The following is a 22,331-nucleotide window of genomic DNA, read 5'->3' as shown; positions in this document are numbered from 1 at the left end:
ATAGACATCCATCTTTATCCTTCCCAGTGGACGACATCTTTGTTAGTCAATGTTAATTGAAATCTAAATCTAAAATCTTAACTGGGATGTAAAGAAACCTCATCATCCTTTTTTCCCTTTTCCTTTTGCCTTTACTTTTACAGCTAATAGATGGGGCCAACACTTGAAAAACTTCAAAGGGGTTTGTGAGTAAAGACTTTTCATCAGTGAAGCACCACATCCGAGTTCTAATCTTTCATGCCTTCTGACGCAGGGACATCAAACAAGTCCAAAGAGAATTGGAATGCTCCAAAGCAGCATTGTGCCTTCTCCTTTCTCCCCCTACCTTTGCTTTCTGTGGGTGTAAAACTATACACTTACGGAACCTCCACAAAATTAAAAAGCGGAAATAATGATTTACATAAGTTATAGTTTAATAAACATGATCCTTGCACCCAGTTTTTCTTCTTACCAAAAGAAGAAGAAGAAGAAGAAGAAGAAGAAGGGGGGTTGAGAAAGGTGGTTGTATAGTTCAAAAGTAATATCCAGAGCTCAAAGGACTGCTGCAAGAAAATGAAAAAGAATTAGGAAGTGTCTTATGTATAAGCCTTCAAAGCAAAGGCAATCAATTTATGTTTCATTCTTACTTACTTGAATGTCGTTTGCATATTTTATTGTTTCTGTCATCTTTCCTGTTACAATCCATCCAAGGAGTTCTCAAAGAACATTAAATCCTACAAATAAATAAACTGTGAATGATGAAGAAGATACAAAAAGGCAACAATTAATATCAAAAGGCTGACTTGTACAGTTTCATTTCCTTTTAAAAAAGAATATTATTATAGAATAGCGGTTCTTCTGTTCAGTGCCTTTGAGCAAAGAGCGTTTTGCAGTGCAAGAAACGAGCGAGTTCAAAGTCACGGGATAATAATTTTTTTGCTGGCTTTGTTGGTTTAAAAAGATGGATAACAACTAGATCATTCTGCATTTCTCTCATTTTTCTGGGAGGGAAAGGAGGGAAGGAGAGTAACTAAAAAGAAAGTTCCTTGTTTTACCATCTCTTTCCCTCCCAGCTGTATTTTGAAATGAATACATGACATTTTGGAAGCCTGCACAGCGCATGGAGTGCCATGCACAGTGGGAAGCAGGTATCTCAATGCAGGCAAAAACTCATGGGTTTCGTTTGCTCTAGACTGCGCCACAGCAAAGTGCTGTAGCTTACTGAGAGGATTTGTCAACACTTCAAATTATAGTGTTAGATGTTTACCTATCCCGGTCCAGAATGTTAAGTAACTTTGAAAAACCAGATGCTAGAGTCTTTGAATAGAGTACAAGCTTCAACCAATGTTGTGAAATGACAGATTTTTCACAGTGCAAGGCCCTGAGATACAAAACAAACCTTCTTTCAGAGGATTCAGTAGTACTGACTACTGAGACGTTTTGCTCTCCCCATCAAAACTCTGAAAAGAAGCAAGTGGAAGGATGCACTCCATGACTAAGGTCTAGGACATGAGCGGAGAACTCGAATTACATGATGTACCAGCCCCCCAAATAGCAAGAAGTGGGGGTGGAGGAATCGCACTACTTGTCAGAGCATCTTACCCCAAGGTTAACCACCCATCCCACCAGATCCTCCCAGGCCTTGCCCCTCCAGGTGGCCACTCCGAGAGAGGCCAGGAAGTCAGCCACAAGGGGCTGGGCCTTCTTTGCCATGGCAACTACACTATGGAACCAGCTGCTGGTGGAGCTGTGCCTGGCTTCCTCCCTTCTAACATTCAAAAGGCTTCTGAAGACTTTTCTATCTAGAGAAGCCTTTCCATGCTATCCATACTGACCTTAGGCCTCCTGTCCTATTACCCCATTTAGAAAAAATGCCTCTTATACATTTAGAGGTATGTGTTCTTATTTGAATCAGGAGTTGGTGAATATCTATTCTATATTTTTAAATGATATTGTTAACCAGCCAGAATAGTAGTATGCATTAATAGGGTGGGGTGGGTGGGTAGGAAGGAAGGAAGGAAGGAAGGAAGGAAGGAAGGAAGGAAGGAAGGAAGGAAGTAGTGGCCATATGTCCACCTCCTTTATTTTGGGGTTCAATGGAGCTTTGGGTGGCTTAGGAAATGCCTCCTCTCACTCCCTGACTAAGACCAAAAGGAAAAATGCTGTTCCTGGAGACCTCAAGGAGCAGAAATCCCAGTTTTCAGCATCGTTTGCCTTTGGGACTCTGGACAGATGTTGGGGGCTGCAAAATATTTTCTAGTGTGGCTTGTGGTGCATGTTGCATTTTGTCTATCTGGCTTAGTTCAAGGTGGAGAACACATGGCCCTCCAAATGCTATTCGATCAAAACTAGAGACGGGTACAAGCCAGTTTGTCCTAGTTCATCCCAGTTTGTAAAGGCAGCAATAGAAGTGCTGCTGCTCCCCTCCCCTCCATGATGAACTGGTCCGTGCCCATCTGTAATCAAAACCACATTAATGAGGTAGATTAATGGTGGAACCCAATGGGACACGTAAGGTCAATACAGGAATTCATCCCCTGCTTTTAAAAGACACTTCACACCGGGCTCATTCTTTCTGACTATTAACTATGTACAAAGAGTGTATGGATCATGAGGTTGGCAGCCTTCAAGTTGTGAAGTCTCAGCACACTGGCTGAAATTCCAAAGAACTGCCATGTGTCTCCAAGGAGGGAGACAGAATGGAAGGCATTCAGCACTAGAGAAGAAAGTTTGATTCTAAAAATCTGAGCAGCTGTCTCTATTGATTACCACCTTTTACCAGGTGCCACTGGCTCAGTGGTGAATGGGTTTGTATGTGCATTATGTTTATGCACTGTTTTGTGGACCATCAAGCCAGAAGTGAGAAGAGAAGGCTGGGGAGTAGGTACCTACACTAGGTCCTATTGTGTTGTATTTGAAGATCCCAAGTCTTGGCATCAGTGTAAGAGGGTAAGGGAAGCTTCAAGCTACAGCACCAATGTTATTGTTGTCATGTGCCATGAAGTCAGAACTGACTAATAGTGTTGCTAACAGGCTTTTAAAGTTAAATGAAGTATTTAAGGAATATTTTTACCTGTTCCATCTCCCAGTGAGTTTTCATGGTAGAGCTGGGGAACTGAACCCAGATCTCCTTAGTCCTGGTCCATTACTCTATCCCCTACAACACACTGGTACCTAGCATCAGTGTAGGGCAGTGGTGTCGAACTGTGGCCCTCCAGATGTTCTTGGCCTTCAACTCCCAGAAATCCTGGCCAGCAGAGGTGGTGGTGAAGGCTTCTGGGAGTTGTAGTCCAAGAACATCTGGAGGGCTACAGTTCGACACCACTGGTGTAGGGCTTTGAAAAACTTCTCATATGTCATGTGTGCTGTGGGTAAGGTAAGGACATCAGTGATGAGCTCTCAACTAGAAATGGCAGCAACTGCTGATGCTGCTGGGTGTTTTTTTCTGCCTGCCTGGCTGCTAAAAAGTCTCCCTCTTCTCTGGGTTGCCATGTTGGCTTGTTAGCTGGTTTTTACCCAGATTCCAGGCCTTTTGTCCTGGATTCTCCTGGTGTGTTTTCTATAATTAGCTGTCCCATAGACAATCTCTGCCTCTTCCCAAATCTCCTCCCCGCCACATATTCCTGTAGCATTATGAGGATTCCCCCTCCCAAACTTCACAAGGAGCTGCCCTGCTGCCAGACTGATCTCAGACTGAGCAACTGAAATCTCAGGGATAAGGATACTACTGACTAATGACAACCATAATACTGATACTCCTTCCATCACATGGCCAGGAACTACTTCAAGCAGCTTCTAGACAATAATGGGGGACTTTGTCCCTCTTCATTAAAGAAACAGGGGTGCACAAGTAGCACTGTTAAGATGTATGCGTCTTGGAATGTTTCTCTATGTGTCATGGAACATATAACTGAAGCTGTCTCTGTACATCTCACCTAAATGTGAATGTTTCTCCATTTAGTTGTGTACGACGTACCGAACTATATGTAGGAATTGGCTTCCAGGAACTATGATGAGACATAAGCTAATGTCCTATGGCTAACGTCCAGTTGGTGTAGCTCCACCATGTGAATTGCAATGATATCATGACCCAGGAACATTAATCCCTACTTTAATTCAATTTAATATTTCCTATTCTTCTCCTTCAGGTTCCAAGGCTCCCTTGGGATTCCTTTTGCCCTGGGAGCTTCAGGGTATAGGAAGGAAGCCTTTAATATAAAAAAAAACACCCCACCACTGTTCAGAATGATTATTTGCCGTTGATAATGCTTAACATTACCAGATGATGACATCATCACCATTTATGTCTGGTGGAGCTGCACAATGGGATTTCTGCCACTTAATTATTTGTTGAGTTTGGAGGTTCCAAGCCCAGTTCACAGGATTGCTGTTATGGTAGAACATCACCCTAAAGGTCATAGAGGATGAGTGTGATCAAAAGTAGGAAGACAGAGCCTTTTCTAGCATATACTTACTAGGAGGAAGCAAGCACCAATCATGACAGCTTTGATTTTTACATCAAGATCTACAGGAACCTGAATACCAAAATTGGCTGTATTGGTAAAGATGTTATTGACAAATCCAGACCAATACTTGGAAATCTTGCCAATAGTTGACATATCATTTAGAGATTTTACCTGTTTTAAAAAAGAGAAAAGACAATGTCATAAGAGGATTAAAAGAAATGCAAGGCCAACATGCTTCAAATATGTTGTTTTGGAAGAGGTAGCTGTGTTAGTCTTGCAGCATATCAGGCAAAATGCAAAGAAGCAAACTTTGCCCAGGTCTGGTGTCTGTTTTCTGCCTCCTTATGAATTTTTACAACAGAGGCCCAAAACAATAGAAGCCATAAATTATTGTGTGTAAATGTAACATACACACAAGAGCCAATCAATATTTAGTATGAAATTGATATTTCATTCAACATTCAATTCTGTTTCCATATGTCTGATGAAGTGGATGTGTTCATGAAAGTTCACGTTAAAATACCATAATTAATCTTTAAGGTGTCATATGTTTTTGTCTTTTTTTAAAATCTTGTTTTGTTCTGTTTCTTTGGAGTTTCCCTGATATACTTCAGACATGTGTCTGGAGAACTGGCAATGTGGGTGGCTGGGTTTAATGTATTTACTGCCCTCTGTCAGACTGCAAAACACTTGAGATGGCCTTGGTTATGATGGGTTGTGTTCACGTTGTGCTATGAAAATGTAATACAACATCATAACACTATTAGCAGCATTAGTAAGGAAAAATATTTTATTTTACATTACCCATAGTGTTGCCTCATTCGTCTGGTGCAGTTCCAAAACAAGGAAAATTCTAATGCCAAGGAATGCTGTTCAAAGTACCTCAAAGTCAACATCTCCAAAGCAACCACATGTTGCATAAGGGCCTATGATCTTCAATACATCTTCATTACTCTCATTCCTGATAGTGAATTTAGGCAGCAGAGGGTCCCATTTCTGCACAACATAGCCAACGGTGGTCCCAGGAGGAGACTGAACCTCTACCTATTGGACGTTATAGAATAGATAAGTGATAAAATAACACAGGGCTTATGACAATAGTTGCTATGGGTTTCAATGATAGCATATCTGTACTATAAACTCTATTGAGGCTGTATAAGATCTTCTGCTACCCAAACTGTAAAACAAAGAGTAATCTCCCATTGCACAGAAGCCAGAGTTGACACTATGCCATGCTTCCCATCTCACACAAAAATAACAGTCAAATCTCTCCAACAGATGCAGTGGCCCTTCTACAGGTAATATTTTTGGCCACCTCTTCCACTTGTTTTGTTTTTGAGGACCCTTCAGAGCCATTTCTTCCTAAAAATTGATGCAGCTAGCATCATCAGAAGCTAAACGGAAAGCTGTAGAGTACAGAAAAAAGCTAAGGATTTTGGTGGTGTATGAGAACTGTAACCATTGGTCCTCGGTGTGGTGAAGGACTACATAGCTGAGTTCATGCTATCTGGAGAAGCTAAAACATGGGCGTCCTTGCCATCTCTACTACTCTGTTGCTTGAATAGCTACAGTACCTCAATTTGGCTGATATTAAGACCGGCCCTGAATAGTATTATACAGAATATGCACTACAGCCATATTCCGGTGTCTCTCACCGTACTGTAACAAACATACCAAAAGAGAAGCACTTAACTTGACCCTCCACCATCAGTTTCTTCACAAGGAAAGCAGCAGCTCTACAGAGCAAAACTCCCTGTTTGTATGGAGCCCTTCTCTGTGAGGAAAAATGCCTGGACTATCATGCTTCACATAAAAGAAAGGTTACTTACCTGTAACGATGGTTCTTCAAGTGGTCATTCTGTGAATTCACACAAAGGGTTAATACCAGCGCCAGCGTTGGGCCTCTCGGAACGTTTTCTAGCTGCAAGAGAAAAGTAACAATGTTTAGGACTACCCCTACTGCGCACGCCCAGCCTAACCGTCCCTCAGTTCCATTTGTCCGCCATAGGCCCTCGAGTCATAGAGATGCCAGTGACAGACAGACAGAGGGGAGGCCGGGCGGGATTGTGTGAATTCACAGAATGACCACTTGAAGAACCATCGTTACAGGTAAGTAACCTTTCTTTCTTCATCGTGGTCTTCTGTAAATGCACACAAAGGGTGATTAGCACGCTTACTAACCGGATGGTGGGCTGTCACTGAAGAGCCGATGCTAGCACTGCCCTCCCGAATTTGGTCTCCTCTTTTGCCCTCACGTCCAATCTGTAGTGGGTTATGAAGGTAGAGGCATTGGACCACGTAGCGGACCGGCAGATGTCGGGCAGGTCGACGCCACGAAGTAAGGCAGTGGATGAGGCAACAGCCCGGGTGGAATGGGCTTTAAGTCCCTGTGGAGGATCTCTGTGGTTGAGCTCGTAGGCAAGGGCGATGGTAGATACGAGCCACCGAGAGAGCGTGGACGGCGAGGCCGGGCAGCCCTTCTTTGGGCCAAAGTAGCAAAGAAAGAGTCTGTTGGCCAGGCGAAAGTCCTTGGTCCTGGACACGTAAAAAGCTAAGGACCGTCGAACATCAAGCATGTGGAGCATGCATTCAACATCGGTCGTCGGAGACGGAAACAAAGTTGGGAGAATAAGTGGCTGATTGACGTGGAAGTCGGAGACCACCTTGGGAAGAAAAGATACGTCCAGGTAAAGCATAACCTTGTCTTTAAAGAATTGAAGAAAAGGTTGGTCATGACGGAGAGCTGCCAACTCGCTAGCTCGACGAGCAGAGGTGATAGCCACTAGGAATAGCGTTTTCAAAGAAAGCATCTTGAGGTCACAGGTAGCCATGGGTTCAAATGGGGGTCTGGATAGGGCATGTAGAACCAAGTGGAGGGACCACTGAGGGAGTGGAGGACGAACGGGAGGTCGAAGGTTAGAGAGACCCCTCAAAAACATCCTGACAGTAGGATGGGAGAAAAAGCGAGAAGAGGGAGAAGCTCTGGGCTGGAAGAAGACAACCGCAGCAAGGTACACCTTGATAGTAGAGATAGACAGGTGGAAATCGAACAGGTAACGGAGATACTGCAGAAGCGTAGAAAGAGACACAGGGGAGGAGGCGAGATCTCTCTGCTGGGTAAATTTCAGAAAGCTTTTCCACTTGTAGGCATACAAGCGAGACGTGGAGGGCTTGATGGCGTTGGTCAAGACCTCCTGAATTTCTGGACGATCCTCCACGCCGTCAGATGGAGCGTGTCGAGGTCGGGGTGAAGGACTTTGCCTGCTTCCTGGGTCAGCAGGTCCGGCCACATCGGAAGGGTTACTGAGTCCACGGCCATGCTGACTAGAGTGGGGAACCACACTTGGCGAGGCCAAAAGGGTGCAATGAAAATGGCCGGAGTCGTCGAACGTCGGAGTTTGATCAAGGACCTCTGTATCAACGGGATCGGTGGAAATATGTACAAGAGACCCTGGTTCCATGGGATCATGAATGCGTCGCCGAGCGAGTGGCGACCGAGACCTGCCCGGGACGCATACCGGGAGCATTTCGCGTTGTGAGGAGATGCGAACACGTCCAGCACTGGGGTCCCCCATTGGCGGCAAAGGTCCTGGAAGACCAGAGGGTTCAACTCCCATTCGTGTGTCTGATGTTGAAGCCTGCTCAGAGTGTCCGCAACTGTGTTGTCCTCTGTGGCTACATGGATGGCCACTGGGTAGATATGATGATGGTAACACCATTCCCAAAGGAGGATGGAGAGATACAGGAGTGAATGAGAGCGGGTTCCTCCTTGCTTGTTGACATAGTGCATTGTGGTAGTGTTGTCCGTCACCAGCTGAACTCCGCGGCCGCGCAGCAGAGGAAGGAAGGACCTGAAGGCCTTGATAACCGCCAGTAGTTCCAGGTGATTGATGTGGAACATGGCTTCCTGTGGTGTCCAGAGGGCGTGAATGGTGTGACGCCCGCAGTGCGCCCCCCAGCCGGACGGACTGGCGTCCGTTGTGACTTGAACGGTGAGACGGAGTGGACGAAAGGGCCGGCCAACCGTGAGATGGGGTGTGTACATCCACCACTGGAGCTGTCTGGTGAGCTCCGGGGTGACACGAAGGCGCTTCCTTTGACTGTCCATCATAGGGTCGAAAAGGGTGAGGAACCATGATTGGAGCGACCGGAGTTTGAGGCGAGCGTGAGCTAGCGCCGGCGTTGTAGAAGACATCAGGCCGAGGAGGTGTTGGGCGTGATGGGCTGTCACCCGAGCACCGGGAAGAAATTTCCTGATGGCTCGTTGAATCTTGTGTATTCTTTCTGGGGGAAGAAAGACTCGACCCTTTACAGCGTCCAAACAGACCCCTATGTATTGAACTGTTTTGGAGGGAATGAGCTGAGACTTCTGCTTGTTGACAGTGAGACCGAGATTGGAGAGAAGATACAGGATGAATTTTGTGTCTTTCAGGGATTGCCTTCGCGAGGTGGAGACTACGAGCCAATCGTCCAGGTAAGGGTAAACGTGAATGCCCCTGAGACGAAGGTAAGCTGCCACCGGAGCCATGACCTTGGTGAAGGTCCGGGGAGCTGTGGACAGACCGAATGGCAGGGCCTGGAATTCGTAGACCGTGTCCTGAAAGATGAACCGAAGGAACTTGCGGTGGTCGGGGTGAATAGTGACGTGAAAGTATGCGTCCTTTAGATCTATAAGGACGAACCAGTTGTTCTTTTTCAGCAAGTGCATGATGGACTCTAAGGTGAGCATCCGAAAACGTCTGGGTCGCAGGTAAGTGTTTAGGAGTCTTAGATCGAGGATGGGCCTTATGCCTCCTCCGCTTTTTGAGACAGCGAAGTAGCGGGAGTAAAACCCGCATTGTATGTCGCGGGGTGGTACTGTAGAGATGGCATCTTTTTCCAAGAGAGATGATATTTCTTCCTCGAGCGAGGAGTCGAAGGGAGAATGAGTTATGAAACCTAGCGGAGGAGATCTTATAAACTCCAGCTGGTAACCGTGCTGAATAATTTTTAGAGCCCAAGTGTCGTTTGTGATGATAGACCAGTTGTGCAGAAACGGTTGAAGACGGGTGGTGGATGGTGAATGGGTGAAAACGGGGGGCCGAAAGTCAAAGATACTGTTTTTGTTTCCTGCCAGGTGGCTTAAAGGGTTGGCGACGATGGGGTGGACGAGGCCGGTATCCCTGATAGCCCTGGACAGAAGAAGAGGACTGGCCAGAGCGCTGCTGAGGTAGGTGTTTGTAAGGACGGTACTGTTGAGAAGATTGATACTGTCCATAAGATTTACGCCATTGGGGGCGTCTCTGTCTAGATTGAGTCTGAACAGAATAGGACTTGGCGGTCCTCTTAGCCTTGTGAAGGTCCTCCAAATGGGAGTCGGTCTTTTCGTTGAACAGCCCGGTAGCGTCGAAGGCGAGACTCTCGACCTTCGACTTGACGTCCTCCATTATGTCCGCAGAACGGAGCCAAGCGTGGCGCCGGATAGAGATGGCAGACATGAGAACTCTGGCAGAGATCCCTGCTGCATGTCTGATGGAAAGACGTTCATACTTGGATACCGTCTGAGCTTCCTCATAGGAGTTAAGGAAAGCTTGCCGGGTGTCTTCAGGTATCATTTTTAACCCCGGCAAAAGCTTGAGCCATAATTGTTTGTGATAAGCTCCCAGAACAGTCTGATAATTTATGACTCGAAGTAGCAAAGTGACAAGGGAGTAGATTTTCCTGCCGATGAGTTCCAGCTTTTTACCCTCCTTGTCAACTGGAGTAACATGGGCCTTGGCCGAAGGCCTTGAACAGCTTGTCTCAACAATGAGTGAGTTCGGAATGGGATGCTTGAGCAGAAAATGAGTGTCCGTCCCATGAATCTTGTAGAAGTGCTCCGTGCGACGAGGGACATTAGGTGTAGTCGCAGGCTGAGCCCAGAACTCCTTGATGGCCTCCATAACCACAGGCACAAAGGCTATACTGGGGGGAGCGGTACTGTCCTTCTTGATGTCCCCAAAGAACAAGTCCTCTCCCGGAGGCGAAGGAAGATTCAAGTCCAGTTTGAGTGTCTTGGCAAGTCTGGACATCATCTGAGAGTAAGAAGAAAAATCCTCAGATGGAGAAGGGGCATGAGGATCACCAGTATCGGAAAGCACCAGATCACCCGGAGGCAAATCATGCGGTGGCAAGGGCGGGGGTTGCTCCTGATCGGAGTCAGAAGACTGCTCTGTAGACACCTCATCTGGATCAGAGGAGAAGACGTCCCTCTTCTTCTTTGGAGGGGGTTTCTCGATGCCGACCTGCGCTGTCGGGGGTCGAACTGGGACCACGGTCGGCGCCGAGGTGGAAGGAACCGGTTGCGGTGGAGGGGCAACCGGTATCGTAGGAGGCTGGTCCCTGGCTCGAATAGCCCGGCGTCGGCGTCGAGGCCGGGTCGACTCTGAAGAAGAAGACACATATATGTACCGGATCTTTTTGCGGTACCGGTCTCGAGATGCGGATGTCGAAGACGAAGAAGGAGACCTCGAACGGTCGCGTCGACGTCGATGGCGCTTACGACGCTTAGGGCGGTCGGAATCCGCCGAACAGGAAGAAGAGGATCGACGTCGATGCTTGCTACGACGTCGATGAGAACGGCGCTTCTTCTTAGAGCGTTTACGCTTAGAGGATTTCGAGTCCGAACGATCGCCAGAGTCGGACTGAGTGGAAGCTCGATGCCTCTTCTTCGACCGTTTCCGTCGAGGAGACTTCGACCTCGAGCGGCCGGAGGAAGGGGACCGGCTCGGGGAGTGATGCTTCTCCGTGCGAGAACGTTTGCCTCGAGGAGATTTCGACCTCGAACGCACAGGTGATCGAGGTATCTTCTCTCAAGGGGATCTCGAGTCCGAGTGCACGGACGAGATCGACACGGGAGGCGACCCCTGGCCCGCAGGAAAAGGGCTATGTGGGGCAGAAGCGAGACCAGTAGTGACTGCGACTAACTGGCTCGGCGTCGGGGAAGACCTTCCCGAAGGTGGTAGCACTTCAGTACGACGAACAGGAGGAGGAGCGGGTGCCTCGGACGAGGCCTCGAAGCGCCTCGACAACTCCTCAAGAATCGGTGATGGGATGGAACCCGAGCTCGGAGAAAGTCGAATGGATGTCATTTTAAGCTGGGCGGCCGCCTTAGCTTTGGACGATTTCGACGGCTTAGCTTTCGGAGCCGGAGGCTCGGGGTTCGAAGCAGGAGCGGCCGATTTCGACGACGCGGATTTTTTCGACATTTTGGAAACTTTAGAGACGACCGACTGAACAGGAGCTGCTCGAGAAGTGGAAGCCATTTCCCCCTCCGAGGGCGCCGTGGAAGACAACGTTGACTCCCACAGATGAAGTTTGAGGCGCTGTTGGCGAGCCTTGAGAGCAGCCTTAGTGAAGGCTTTGCAGTGTGGGCAAGTTTTGGGATTGTGCGACTCCCCCAAACAATACAGGCAAGTATCGTGGCCGTCCTGATGGGGAATTTTGCGGTCGCACACCACACACCTGCTGAACGGCCCGGAAGGGGACATAGGGCAGTAAGGAAACCGAAACGACAAGTCCAAGGATAAGGCAGAGCAGTCCGAAATCAGTCCGAGTAAAGCCAGAAAAATACACCGAGTCGTCAAGTTGAAGGGGAAAAGCGCTAGGGTAGTCCGTGAGCGAAGCTAGGTCAAAAGCCAAAAATCAGATATATCGCAGTAACGCAGCTAAGACGAGAGGCTCCAAACCGCTAGGCGGAAAAATGGAACTGAGGGACGGTTAGGCTGGGCGTGCGCAGTAGGGGTAGTCCTAAACATTGTTACTTTTCTCTTGCAGCTAGAAAACGTTCCGAGAGGCCCAACGCTGGCGCTGGTATTAACCCTTTGTGTGCATTCACAGAAGACCACGATGAAGAACCTTCCTTTTCACTCTCCGCATTTTTCACATGATTAGGGAGGGAAGGGCTAGGTACTCCCTCATTCATTTATTGATAGCGAGTGAAAACTGAAGGGGTCTTGGTGTGTTCACATGTTACATTCTACAGTTGTTGTTTAGTCGTTAAATTGTGCCCGACTCTTCAGGGGATTTTCCAGGGAGTCTTCTCTTCTTATGAGATGGCCAAAGTATTGGAGCCTCAGCTTCAGGATCTGTCCTTCCAGTGAGCACTCAGGGTTGATTTCCTTTAGAATGGACCTGTTTGTTCTCCTTGCAGTCCAGGGCACTCTCAAGAGTCTCCTCCAGCACCTAAATTCAAAAGCATCAATTCTTTGGCGGTCAGCCTTCTTTATGGTCCAGCTCTCACTTCCATACATCACTACTGGAAAAACCATAGCTTTGACTATGCAGACCTTTGTCGGCAAGGTGATGTCTCTGCTTTTTAAGATGCTGCCTAGGTTTGTCATCACTTTCCTCCCAAGAAGCAGGCGTCTTTTAATTCCATGGCTGTTGTCACCATCTGCAGTGGTCATGGAGCCCAAGAAAGTAAACCTGTCACTGCCTCCATATCTTCCCCTTCTATTTGCCAAGAGATGATGGGAGCAGTGGCCATGATCTCAGTTTTGTTTGTTTGTTTGCTGTTGAGCTTCAGACCATTTTTTTGCACTCTCCTCTTTCACCCTCATTACGAGGTTCTTTAATTCCTCCTCACTTTCTGCCATCAGAGTGGTATCATCTGGATATCTGAGGTTGTTGATATTTCTTCCGGCGGTCTTAATTCTGGCTTGGGATTCCTCCAGTCCAGCCTTTCACATGATTTATTCTGCATATGAGTTAAATAAGCAGGGAAACAATATACAGCCTTGTCGTACTCCTTTCCCAATTTTGAACCAATCAGTTGTTTCATCTCTAGTTCTAACTGTTGCTTCCTGTCCCACATATAGATTTCTCAGGAGACAGAAAAGGTGGTCAGGCACTCCCATTTCTTTAAGGACTTGCCATAGTTTGCTGTGGTCCACACAGTAAAAGGCTTTTGTGTAGTCAATGAAGCAGAAGTAGATGTTTTTCTGGAACTCTCTGGCTTTCTCCATAATCCAGCGCATGTTAGCAATTTGGTCTCTAGTTCCTCTGCCCCTTCGAAATCCAGCTTGTACTTCTAGGAGTTCTTGGTCCACATACTGCTGAAGCCTACCTTGGAGGATTTTGAACATAAGTGTGTTCAAAAATGTGTGTGAAATGAATGCAATTGTATGGTAGTTGGAGCATTCTTTGACACTAACCTTCTTTGGGATTGGGATGTAGACTGATCTTTTCCAGTCCTGTGGCCACTGCTGAGTTTTCCAAACTTGCTGGCATATTGAGTGTAGCACTTTAACAGCGTCATCTTTTAAGATTTTAAATAGTTCAGCTGGAATGCCATAATCTCCACTGGCCTTGTTGTTAGCCAAGCTTTCTAAGGCGCACTTGACTTCACTCTCCAGGATGACTGGCTCAAGGTCAGCAACCACAGTATTTCGGTTGTCTGGGACATCCAAATCTTTCTGGTATAATTCCTCTTGCTATTCTCTGGAAGTCTGCATTCCCTTTTCTGTAACTTTTCCTATCTCCCTTGCATTTTGTTTCCCTTCTCTTCTCTGCTATGTGCAAGGCCTCAATGGATAGCCACTTTGCTTTCTTGCATTTCCTTTTCTTTGGGATGGTTTTTGTTGCTGCCTCCTGTACAGTGTTATGAGCCTCCATCCATAGTTCTTCAGGCACTCTGTCCACCAAATTGAGTTCCTTAAATCTGTTCTTCACTTCCACTGTGTATTCATAAAGGATTTGGTTTAGATTATACCTGACTAGCCGAGTGGTTTTTCCTACTCTCTTCAGTTTAAGCTTGAATTTTGCTATGAGAAGCTGATGATCAGAGCCACAATCAGCTCCAGGTCTTGTTTTTGCTGACTGTATAGAGCTTCTCCATCTTTGGCTGCAGAGAACATAATCAATCTGATTTCGGTATTGCCCATCTGTTGATGTCCATGTGTAGAGTTGCCTCTTGTGTTGTTGGAAAAGAGTGTTTGTGATGACCAGCTTGTTCTCTTGACAACACTCTATTCGCCTTGCCCCGTTTCATTTTGAACTCCGAGGCCAAACTTACCTGTTGTTCCTTTTATCTCTTGACTCCCTACTTTAGCATTCCAATCCCCTATAATGAGAAGAATATCTTTCTTGGTGTCAGTTCTAGAAGGTGTTGTAAGTCTTCATAGAATTGGTCAATTTTAGCCTCTTCAGCATTGGTGGTTGGTGCATAAACTTGGATTGCTGTTATGTTGAAAGCTCTGCCTTGGATTCATATTGAAATCATTCTATCATTTTTGGGATTGTATACCAGTATAGCTTTTCCCACTCTTTTGTTGACTATAAGGGCTACTCCATTTCTTCTACGGGCTTCTTGCCCACAGTAGTAGATATGATAATTATCTGAATTGAATTTGCCCTTTTCCATCCATTTTAGTTCACTGACGCCCAGGATGTCAATGTTTATTCTTGCCATCTCCTGTTTGACCACATCCAGGTTACCAAGGTTCATAGATCTTACATTCCAGGTTCATATGCAGTTTTTTTTAAAGCATCGGACTTTCTTTTCACTTCCAGGCGCATCTACAGCTGAGCGTCCTTTTGGCTTTGGCCCAACCACTTCATTAGCTCTGGAGCTACTTGCACTTGTCCTCTGCTCTTCCTCAGTAGCATGTTGGACGCCTGCCGACCTGAGGGGCTCATCTTCCAGCGTCATACCTTTTAGCCTTTTGTTTCTGTTCATAGGGTATTCTTGGTAAAGATATTGGAGTGGATTGCCAGTTCCTGCTCCAGGTGGATCACATTTATTCAGAACTCTCCACTATGACCTGTCCATCTTGGGTGGTCCTGCACGTCATAGCCCACAGCATCTCTGAATTATTCAAGCCCCTTCACCATGACAAGGCAGCAATCCATGAAGGGGACATTCTACAGAGGTATCAGTATACTAGCCAGCCTGCAACACATACAGGTCAAAAGTTACCTGTGAATAACACATGTAACTCCCCTTGATTCAATGGTTGGGTTTAGCACCTCTGTTTAGACCATACTTCCCAGTTTATATATACTATGGATATTTTTTTAAAAAAATTCTTTCTATTCCCTACCCCCCCCATCCCGAGCCCCAGCATAGAAGTAATGGAACCAGCATATCTGATATTTTTTCTGGTGTAGCAGTGCCACAGCTATACTCTGTAGACCAGGGTGGGCAAATTGGGGCCTGTGAGCTGAATGTGGCCCCAGAGGCCAAGAGCATTTACCTGGAACCTCTGCCCTTACTCTCAAATTTTGTTTTTAGGTTTTGTTTTTGTTTTTATTGTGTAGGGGTCTTCAGAGAGAAAAAGTCCCATATTTGGAAGAAAAATAATAGGGTGGGTGTGTATGATCTCCAGAAATCTGGAGGTTGCCCAACTCACCCACAATTAGCTAGATAATGTCAGCCAATGGATTTCAAATATATTATGGATCATCCTTGTAGTGATGTGCTTTCATTTCATCTGATATGGGAAATTCAGGGAACTTTTCTCTCCTTATCATTTCCTGTGACAGTATTAACATGGCACTGTATTAACACTTCTTTAGAGGAATTGGTGCCTGTGTGTTGTTTTTGTTTATGCTTTTATACTGCAGGTAACATTCCCCCCCCCCATCAAAGAAGGCACATCTCCTTCATAGCTAATTCCCATTTCTCTCAATCCCTTTAAACCACTTTTAGGAACTGGCCTTAACAATTTAAAAGAACATGAAAAGAGGATTCAAACTCGGAAGCGAAAGACCCTGATGTCTCCAATTCTCCTTCCTGATGTTCTTTTTTCAAATGGCAAAGTGAAAATTCCCTTGCAGAAATTAGAAGGCTCTGGGACAACCAAAATGCTCATTCAGGTGCTCATCTGAATGTTTCCAAACAGAACCACTTTCAGCTGAATACACACATGGCTACATGTCTGAATGGAGAACCCCATCCATATCTGGAGGATAGGCTAAAACGGACTGTTGCAAGGATGCACTAACCTCTTGCAGATAACATGGAAACCAGCAGCTGTTACATCTTAAAGGTCTATTCACAGTGATCACCTCTCGACCGGTGTTATCCGTAATCCTCATGGTGAAAGCCCGTAACGGCGAACAGAAATTACGATCAAAGAAGCCATTTTCCTCCACAGCAAAGTAAACTCTTTGTCCCATGCGGTTTTTTATCTCATACTTGCTGCAGGTTTCAGTCCCAAGAATAACTAAACAGAGTCAGAAATGTTGATCTTTGTTGAGTAGAAGTCTAATTCCTTACGAATTTATTCAGTGACCGTTCAGATACATTCAGCCGCCTAGAGTGGTCGAGATGACCAGATAGGCAGGGTATAAACAGAATGAATGAATGAATGAATGAATGAATGAATGAATGAATGAATGAATGAATGAATGAATGAATAAATAAATAAATAAATAAATAAATAAATAAATAAATTCAATGATCAAGGGGCTAGAAACCAAGCCCTATGAGGAAAGACTGAAAGATCTGGGCACATTTAGCCTTGAGAAAAGAAGACTGAGGAGAGATATGAGAGTGCTCTTCAAATACTTGAAAGGAGGGGTAAGATCTGTTCTCAATTATTCCCAAGTGCAGGGCATGTAATAATGTGCTCAAGTTATAGGAAGCCAGATTTTGATTGAATATCAGGAGAAATCTTTTAGCTGTTAAAATTGTATGACAATGGAACCAATTGCCTCAGGAGCCGATGAGCTCTCCAACACTGGAGGCATTCAGGAGAAAGCTAGACAGCCATCTGTCACATACATGCTACCATGGATTTTTGCATTGAGCAGGAGATCAGAATCAATGGACTTATAGGTCTTCTCCATGTCCATTGTTCTATGATTCCATGATTGATTCAGTGCTACATTTGGATTTAGACCTAAGGCCACTTCTTTGTGAGTAAAATGTTTAAACCATTTAAATTGCAATTATGTATAGCTTTTTATGGAAGAAAGTCCCACTGAACAAAGCAGGACTTTACTTCTAAGTGAACATCTAGAGAACCATACCATAAATAATTGTATTAATATACAGTATATTTGAGACACAGTCCAATCATGTTGGAGAACATCAAATTTCTTTTGGTTTCAGTGAGAGAGCTATGCCTGTGGTTATATTTTTGTCATTGAAATAGTAATTCTTTGGTGAGCTGGTTCCATGATTTTCCATTTTTGATCGCAACAGCTTCAATACATTTAAGATATGCATGCTTTAGGGATTAAGTAGAGCATAAGCTTATCTAGTCTGTGGATCCCAAACTGATGGCATGGGAACATTACTCTCAGTGGACATGCTGACTATGAGATTCTGGGTTTCCAGACGAAAAAGAGGGAGTAACTCTCTAAGTTCTGGGATCTGAATCAGCTAAATACTCTTGTCTCAAAAAGTGTCATGAAATAAGTTTTAAATTAAGTATTTTAACTATGATTTCATGCATATTTTTAACAGACTCATGTAGATTAATAGAAAAGTGGGATATGTGAGTGATGAAGTAGAAAGATGCATCCAGACACTCCTAATTTAATAGCTATAGTCCTACGTATGTGTAATACCTTGGAGAAGCTCCACTTGCTGGTGAATAATTATCTGGTCCAACTGTTCAGAAATGAAAATAAATAAGAAAACATGAGAATAAAGTTGTAGATATTTGGAGATTTTCATTTTGACAAGTATTTAATACTAATAAACAAGACTGCAGTGCATATTATAAAAGTATGCAGAAATATTACCTTTTTTGGATTAAAACTCCTAGCCAGCATGATGAATGCCCTTGCTGTATAAATGACTCTGGAAGCTGTAATAACTTTGGGGAAGTACAGTAGAGTAGAGTAGAGTATAGTAGTCCAGTCTCCCTTGTGTGGCAAGACACATTAACTTAAGGCAATGAGATGGAAGTGATTGTAGGATGCTCATATATTTTGCTGAAGCATATGCAGCTTGTTCTGGGGAGTTCTCTGCCTGAAAAATGCAGTGTTTAAGCATGTGGAAGGAATCTACCATGTCTACTGCTTTAGTGCTAAATGTTGACATTCAGGCACACCTTATGGCATGATAAGTCTCAAAGCACAATCTATACAGTAAGGGCAGTTGGGCTGATTCATGTCAACAAATGTATTCTCACAGTTTTTCTTGGAGAATTTGGTAAATTTCCCTTTATTTAGCAGACTAAGGAATGTGGTGAGATCAGCCCTGTTTCACCACCACCACTCATCTCATAGTGACTAGAACTTTATGTGTTAAAAATCACTCTAGAAGCAGTTAAACTAGAAGTTAAGATACCTTAACTTATAATTTCTGTCTATAGTTATAATTAGAAGGATTAAAAAAAAAACAAGGGGAGGTTAGTCTCAACCATGTGAGAGACAGATCCTCCATACTGGGTGCATGGTTAGAGATCAGGAGCAGAGAGAGACTAACAGAAAAAAATGAAGCAAACAAAACAGGAAGGGGGGGCAAGCCAGATGCAGGGGAAAAAAAAGAACGTTAGCAATAGATTAGTGGAAAGATAAAAGAATCCCTTTAGTTCTTAAAAGCCTTCCTCCCACTGATATCCAGTGTTACAAAGCATATAAGATTGTTATTATCTCAACAGTTTTCACCTCCACTACCAGCAGGCATATTGTACAGTTTTATCTGCCCACACAAGACCTCCTTATAGTGCAAGATTGGTGAGCAAGGACATAGTATTGATTCAGACTTGATGCACCAGCAGCATCCATTCTGTTCACATGCTAGCAGAATTGAGAACGATTTCAAGCACCATGATGGGCATGTTGTGGCACACTACAAGGTACAGTGCTGTGCATAGAGGGATATCTCTAAAACCACTACCTAATAGAATACATTTTTCCCTTCAGATGCTAGCAAAATTCAATCCTGAGCAAGCAAGTAATACACCTTCAACAGAGTACAAGATATAGTACAGATGCCTTAAAAGAAGTTAAAAAGCATGAGTAGGGAAGGAATTGGACAGTCTAATGTAGAGGAAGTCTATTATAGGTGAAACCTCTCCACATGATCAGGAACTCTGATTTTTCAGAATCCTTAACTGGATGGAGAAACTCTGTATATAACAGAAGCTCTCAGCTTCTGGCACTTCCTCTTCATGAGGAGACAGGAGTGGGGTGTGGTTGGAATGTTCTCCCTCTACAAGCTTCAGATTGCTCCCCTCACCCCTGTTTTTGGCTTTTTAAAATAATTTGTTAATAAGGCTTTAGTTTTCCTTCATTCATATCAGAAAGAAATCACCACTGTGAAAACCTGCTTTATAGAAGACCAGGAGTGTTATTATAGGTACTTAATGAGCCCCTAACCGAGTCAACATAGAAAGACTAAGGATGCGATCATACATACATACATACATACATACATACATACAGACAGACAGACAGACAGACAGACAGACAGACAGACAGACAGACAGGAGTATCTTTTTCTCAGGCTTCATCGCTGTGGGTGGCCACCCTGAGGGACGCTCAGAAAACTACAGCTAGAAACTGGGCCTTCTTGGTGGTGGCTGCAATGCTTTGAAATGCTTTGCCTGTGGACATACATCAGGTTCCTTCCCTCCTAACCTTCAGGGAACTCGTTAAAACTGAGGTTTTTTTTTTTTAAGGACTATAAGGGCACCTTCGCTCTGGTGTAGATTTCTTGACCCATCATGTTTAAACTTCAAATGTGTTTAGTTGTTGCCATTGTGGGTTTTTTTCTCTGTTGGAATCATATGTTTGCTTTTGGCTGGGGGGGTGGGGAAACCGGGAGTTCTTTTACTTATTATGACCCACCGAGAACAATGGCTTGCCATGAGATGGGCAGTAAATAAACAAACACGCACATACATAGCAACTTGGATGCTTGTGCAGTGGTCCAGCACAATCTATTTCCTGGTAAATCACATGGCGTACAGGGAAATAAGACCCACCCTGACTGTGATTCATGCCCAAACTGGACCTTCTTGAGCCAGCTGTAGGGCTTCTCCTGTTTCAAGCTGGGCTGGAGGGAATCCAAGCAGATGGAAGGGTTATTTCAAGGGAGATCATTCCCATTAAAGTGACCCTTTCTAGGCAAGGGGCGGGCATAGTTGCCAGCTGAGCAGGGAGACAGCAGAGCTACTGCCACAGTTGGCAGGAAGAGTGGGACCTTTGCAGCACCGGGAAGAGTGAGTGGACGGGCCACTTCCAGGGGCCAGACCCTCATTAGGTGCAGCTGGGAGGAGGTATTTGCATTCATTTACAAAGATGAACATCCCCATCTCTATTCAGATATACTAAATTGTAGCTCACACAGGGAATCTGATGTGTGCCCATTTTTGCAGAAATACTTAAGGAGACCATACATCAGAATCAGAAATGTGATTATAAAAGAACAGATATTTTCCATCAGTTATGCCATTGATGGAAGTTTGTATCTTTGATTGTCTGGAAGTTTCTTGCCTGTTTCAAGATGCAGAAAAAGCAAGGGTAAAATTGGGGCGAATTCCAAGCACATTGCTAAGAAGAAGGAAAAACAAGAAAATGCTTGCTTTCTGAAGCAGCTTTGCCCTTGTTGTTCACAAAGTTTTCTGTTATGTTATATTTTGGATGCATTTTGATCAGATGTGGTATCTGTAGCCAAGAAACTTTAGATCTTAATACAGTAATAGTGAGACATGAGTTCTGAGGCTTCATAATTTAGATTTGATTTCACCGGAGTTCGGACCAGCTATAAATCAAAAGTTCTATCTTTTAAGAGAAACCTCAAAGCTGGCTTCTTTCATTCTGTAAACCAGGGCCTGGAGCAGAGTGTCTGATAGAAATAATCAGATCCTTTGCAGGAAAACTGAGGTGACAGCAAAATACCTAAGAACAGCAATTCTGAAAGCTTTGCTCAGACATGATGCAAGTGGGTGAGTGGGGGGAATTGTGATGTTTCATTTGTGTGTATGAGGGAAGGGCACAACACTCTACAACATGGTCATGGCCAGATGAGTCCTTTAGCTACGTAGGTCAAATTTAATAGACACTATAATCATTCCCAAAATTCATATTTTTATAATAGCATGTGCAATTTTAGAGGGCCTGCATGGTGTAGTGGAGAAAGTGTCAAACCAGGACTTAAGGGGCACAGGTCCAAATCCCCAGCAAGCTGTGGAAATTCACTGATGTTGGTGGAACTGGTAAAAACTCTCCTTAAATATCTCACCTACCTTGAAACCCTGCTGGGGTTGCCACAAAGCAGGTGCGGATAAACAAAACAAGAACAAGCTGTGGTTTACTTAGCTTGTGCATAAATTCAGCGGTAGCCACATTTGCTAGGGAATTCTGGGAAATGTAGTTAAAAAGGAGGAACACTTATCAAGCTCTGAACACCACATGGAGGGGTTAGTTGGACTACACTTGCCCCTCTTGGACTTTTCACTCTAAAGGGACAGGGTTTTTTTTTGGGGGGGGGAAGGGAATGGTGAACAAACCAGAATCTGGAACTCAGTAATCTTGAAAGAATGTGGATGATCTTACCAAGAACGAAAAAAGAGATAAACTGAGAAAAATCCAAACAAAACAACATGGTGGTTCCATTTTACAGAATCCCAGAAGCATGGCAAGGTATTTGGTTTAGTAGGTAATGCATTTAGACAGTGTTTTTTTTTAACTCATACTTAATATCATTTGAAGGTAAGTGATTTGAAAAGATTATTTTGGAAAAACCTGTCTTAAGTATTCCAGTCCAGGGGGCAAACTGGAAGGAGGCTGGGCTTGTTTCCAGGCAGTGGTAGTCTCTGAGGATTTTGATTGATCCAGAGGCTCCGGAGAACCAGGAAGAAGATCTTGTACAGTTTTATGAATTTGGCTTGGAGCATCTGCATGAAAGAGAGTTAATAAATTGGTCATGAGAACAGGTGTCAAATATCTCTGCCTTCTTTCAGG

General features: G+C 44.6%; 1 protein-coding gene across 6 annotated transcripts in view; it reads right to left on the bottom strand.

Moving 5' to 3' along the window:
- Nucleotides 1–395: 395 nt before the first annotated feature.
- LOC110073038 (phospholipid scramblase family member 5) overlaps nt 396–22,331 on the bottom strand; it is a 38,360-nt gene continuing 16,424 nt past the window's right edge. For 4 of the 6 annotated variants that reach the window (XM_020781846.3, XM_078389133.1, XM_020781845.3 and 1 more), the window contains 7 exons: nt 22,113–22,264; nt 17,982–18,024; nt 16,410–16,630; nt 5,328–5,489; nt 4,455–4,616; nt 631–713; nt 396–542 (listed from right to left, as the gene is read on the bottom strand). In XM_020781846.3, coding sequence (XP_020637505.3) covers nt 675–713; nt 4,455–4,616; nt 5,328–5,489; nt 16,410–16,630; nt 17,982–18,024; nt 22,113–22,264 — 779 coding nt within the window. In that variant the 3' untranslated portion in view covers nt 396–542; nt 631–674. Of the gene's footprint in view, nt 543–630; nt 729–4,454; nt 4,617–5,327; nt 5,490–16,409; nt 16,631–17,981; nt 18,025–18,158; nt 18,388–22,112; nt 22,265–22,331 lie in introns of all 6 variants that reach the window. The other 2 variants (XM_078389134.1, XR_013542966.1) reach the window with 2 other exon arrangements.

The sequence above is a fragment of the Pogona vitticeps genome, chromosome 3 (genome assembly GCF_051106095.1).
Source record: "Pogona vitticeps strain Pit_001003342236 chromosome 3, PviZW2.1, whole genome shotgun sequence".
Lineage (NCBI taxonomy): Eukaryota > Metazoa > Chordata > Lepidosauria > Squamata > Agamidae > Pogona > Pogona vitticeps.
Note: the sequence above shows the minus strand (reverse complement) of the source record. Positions and strands in the feature narration are given on the sequence as shown.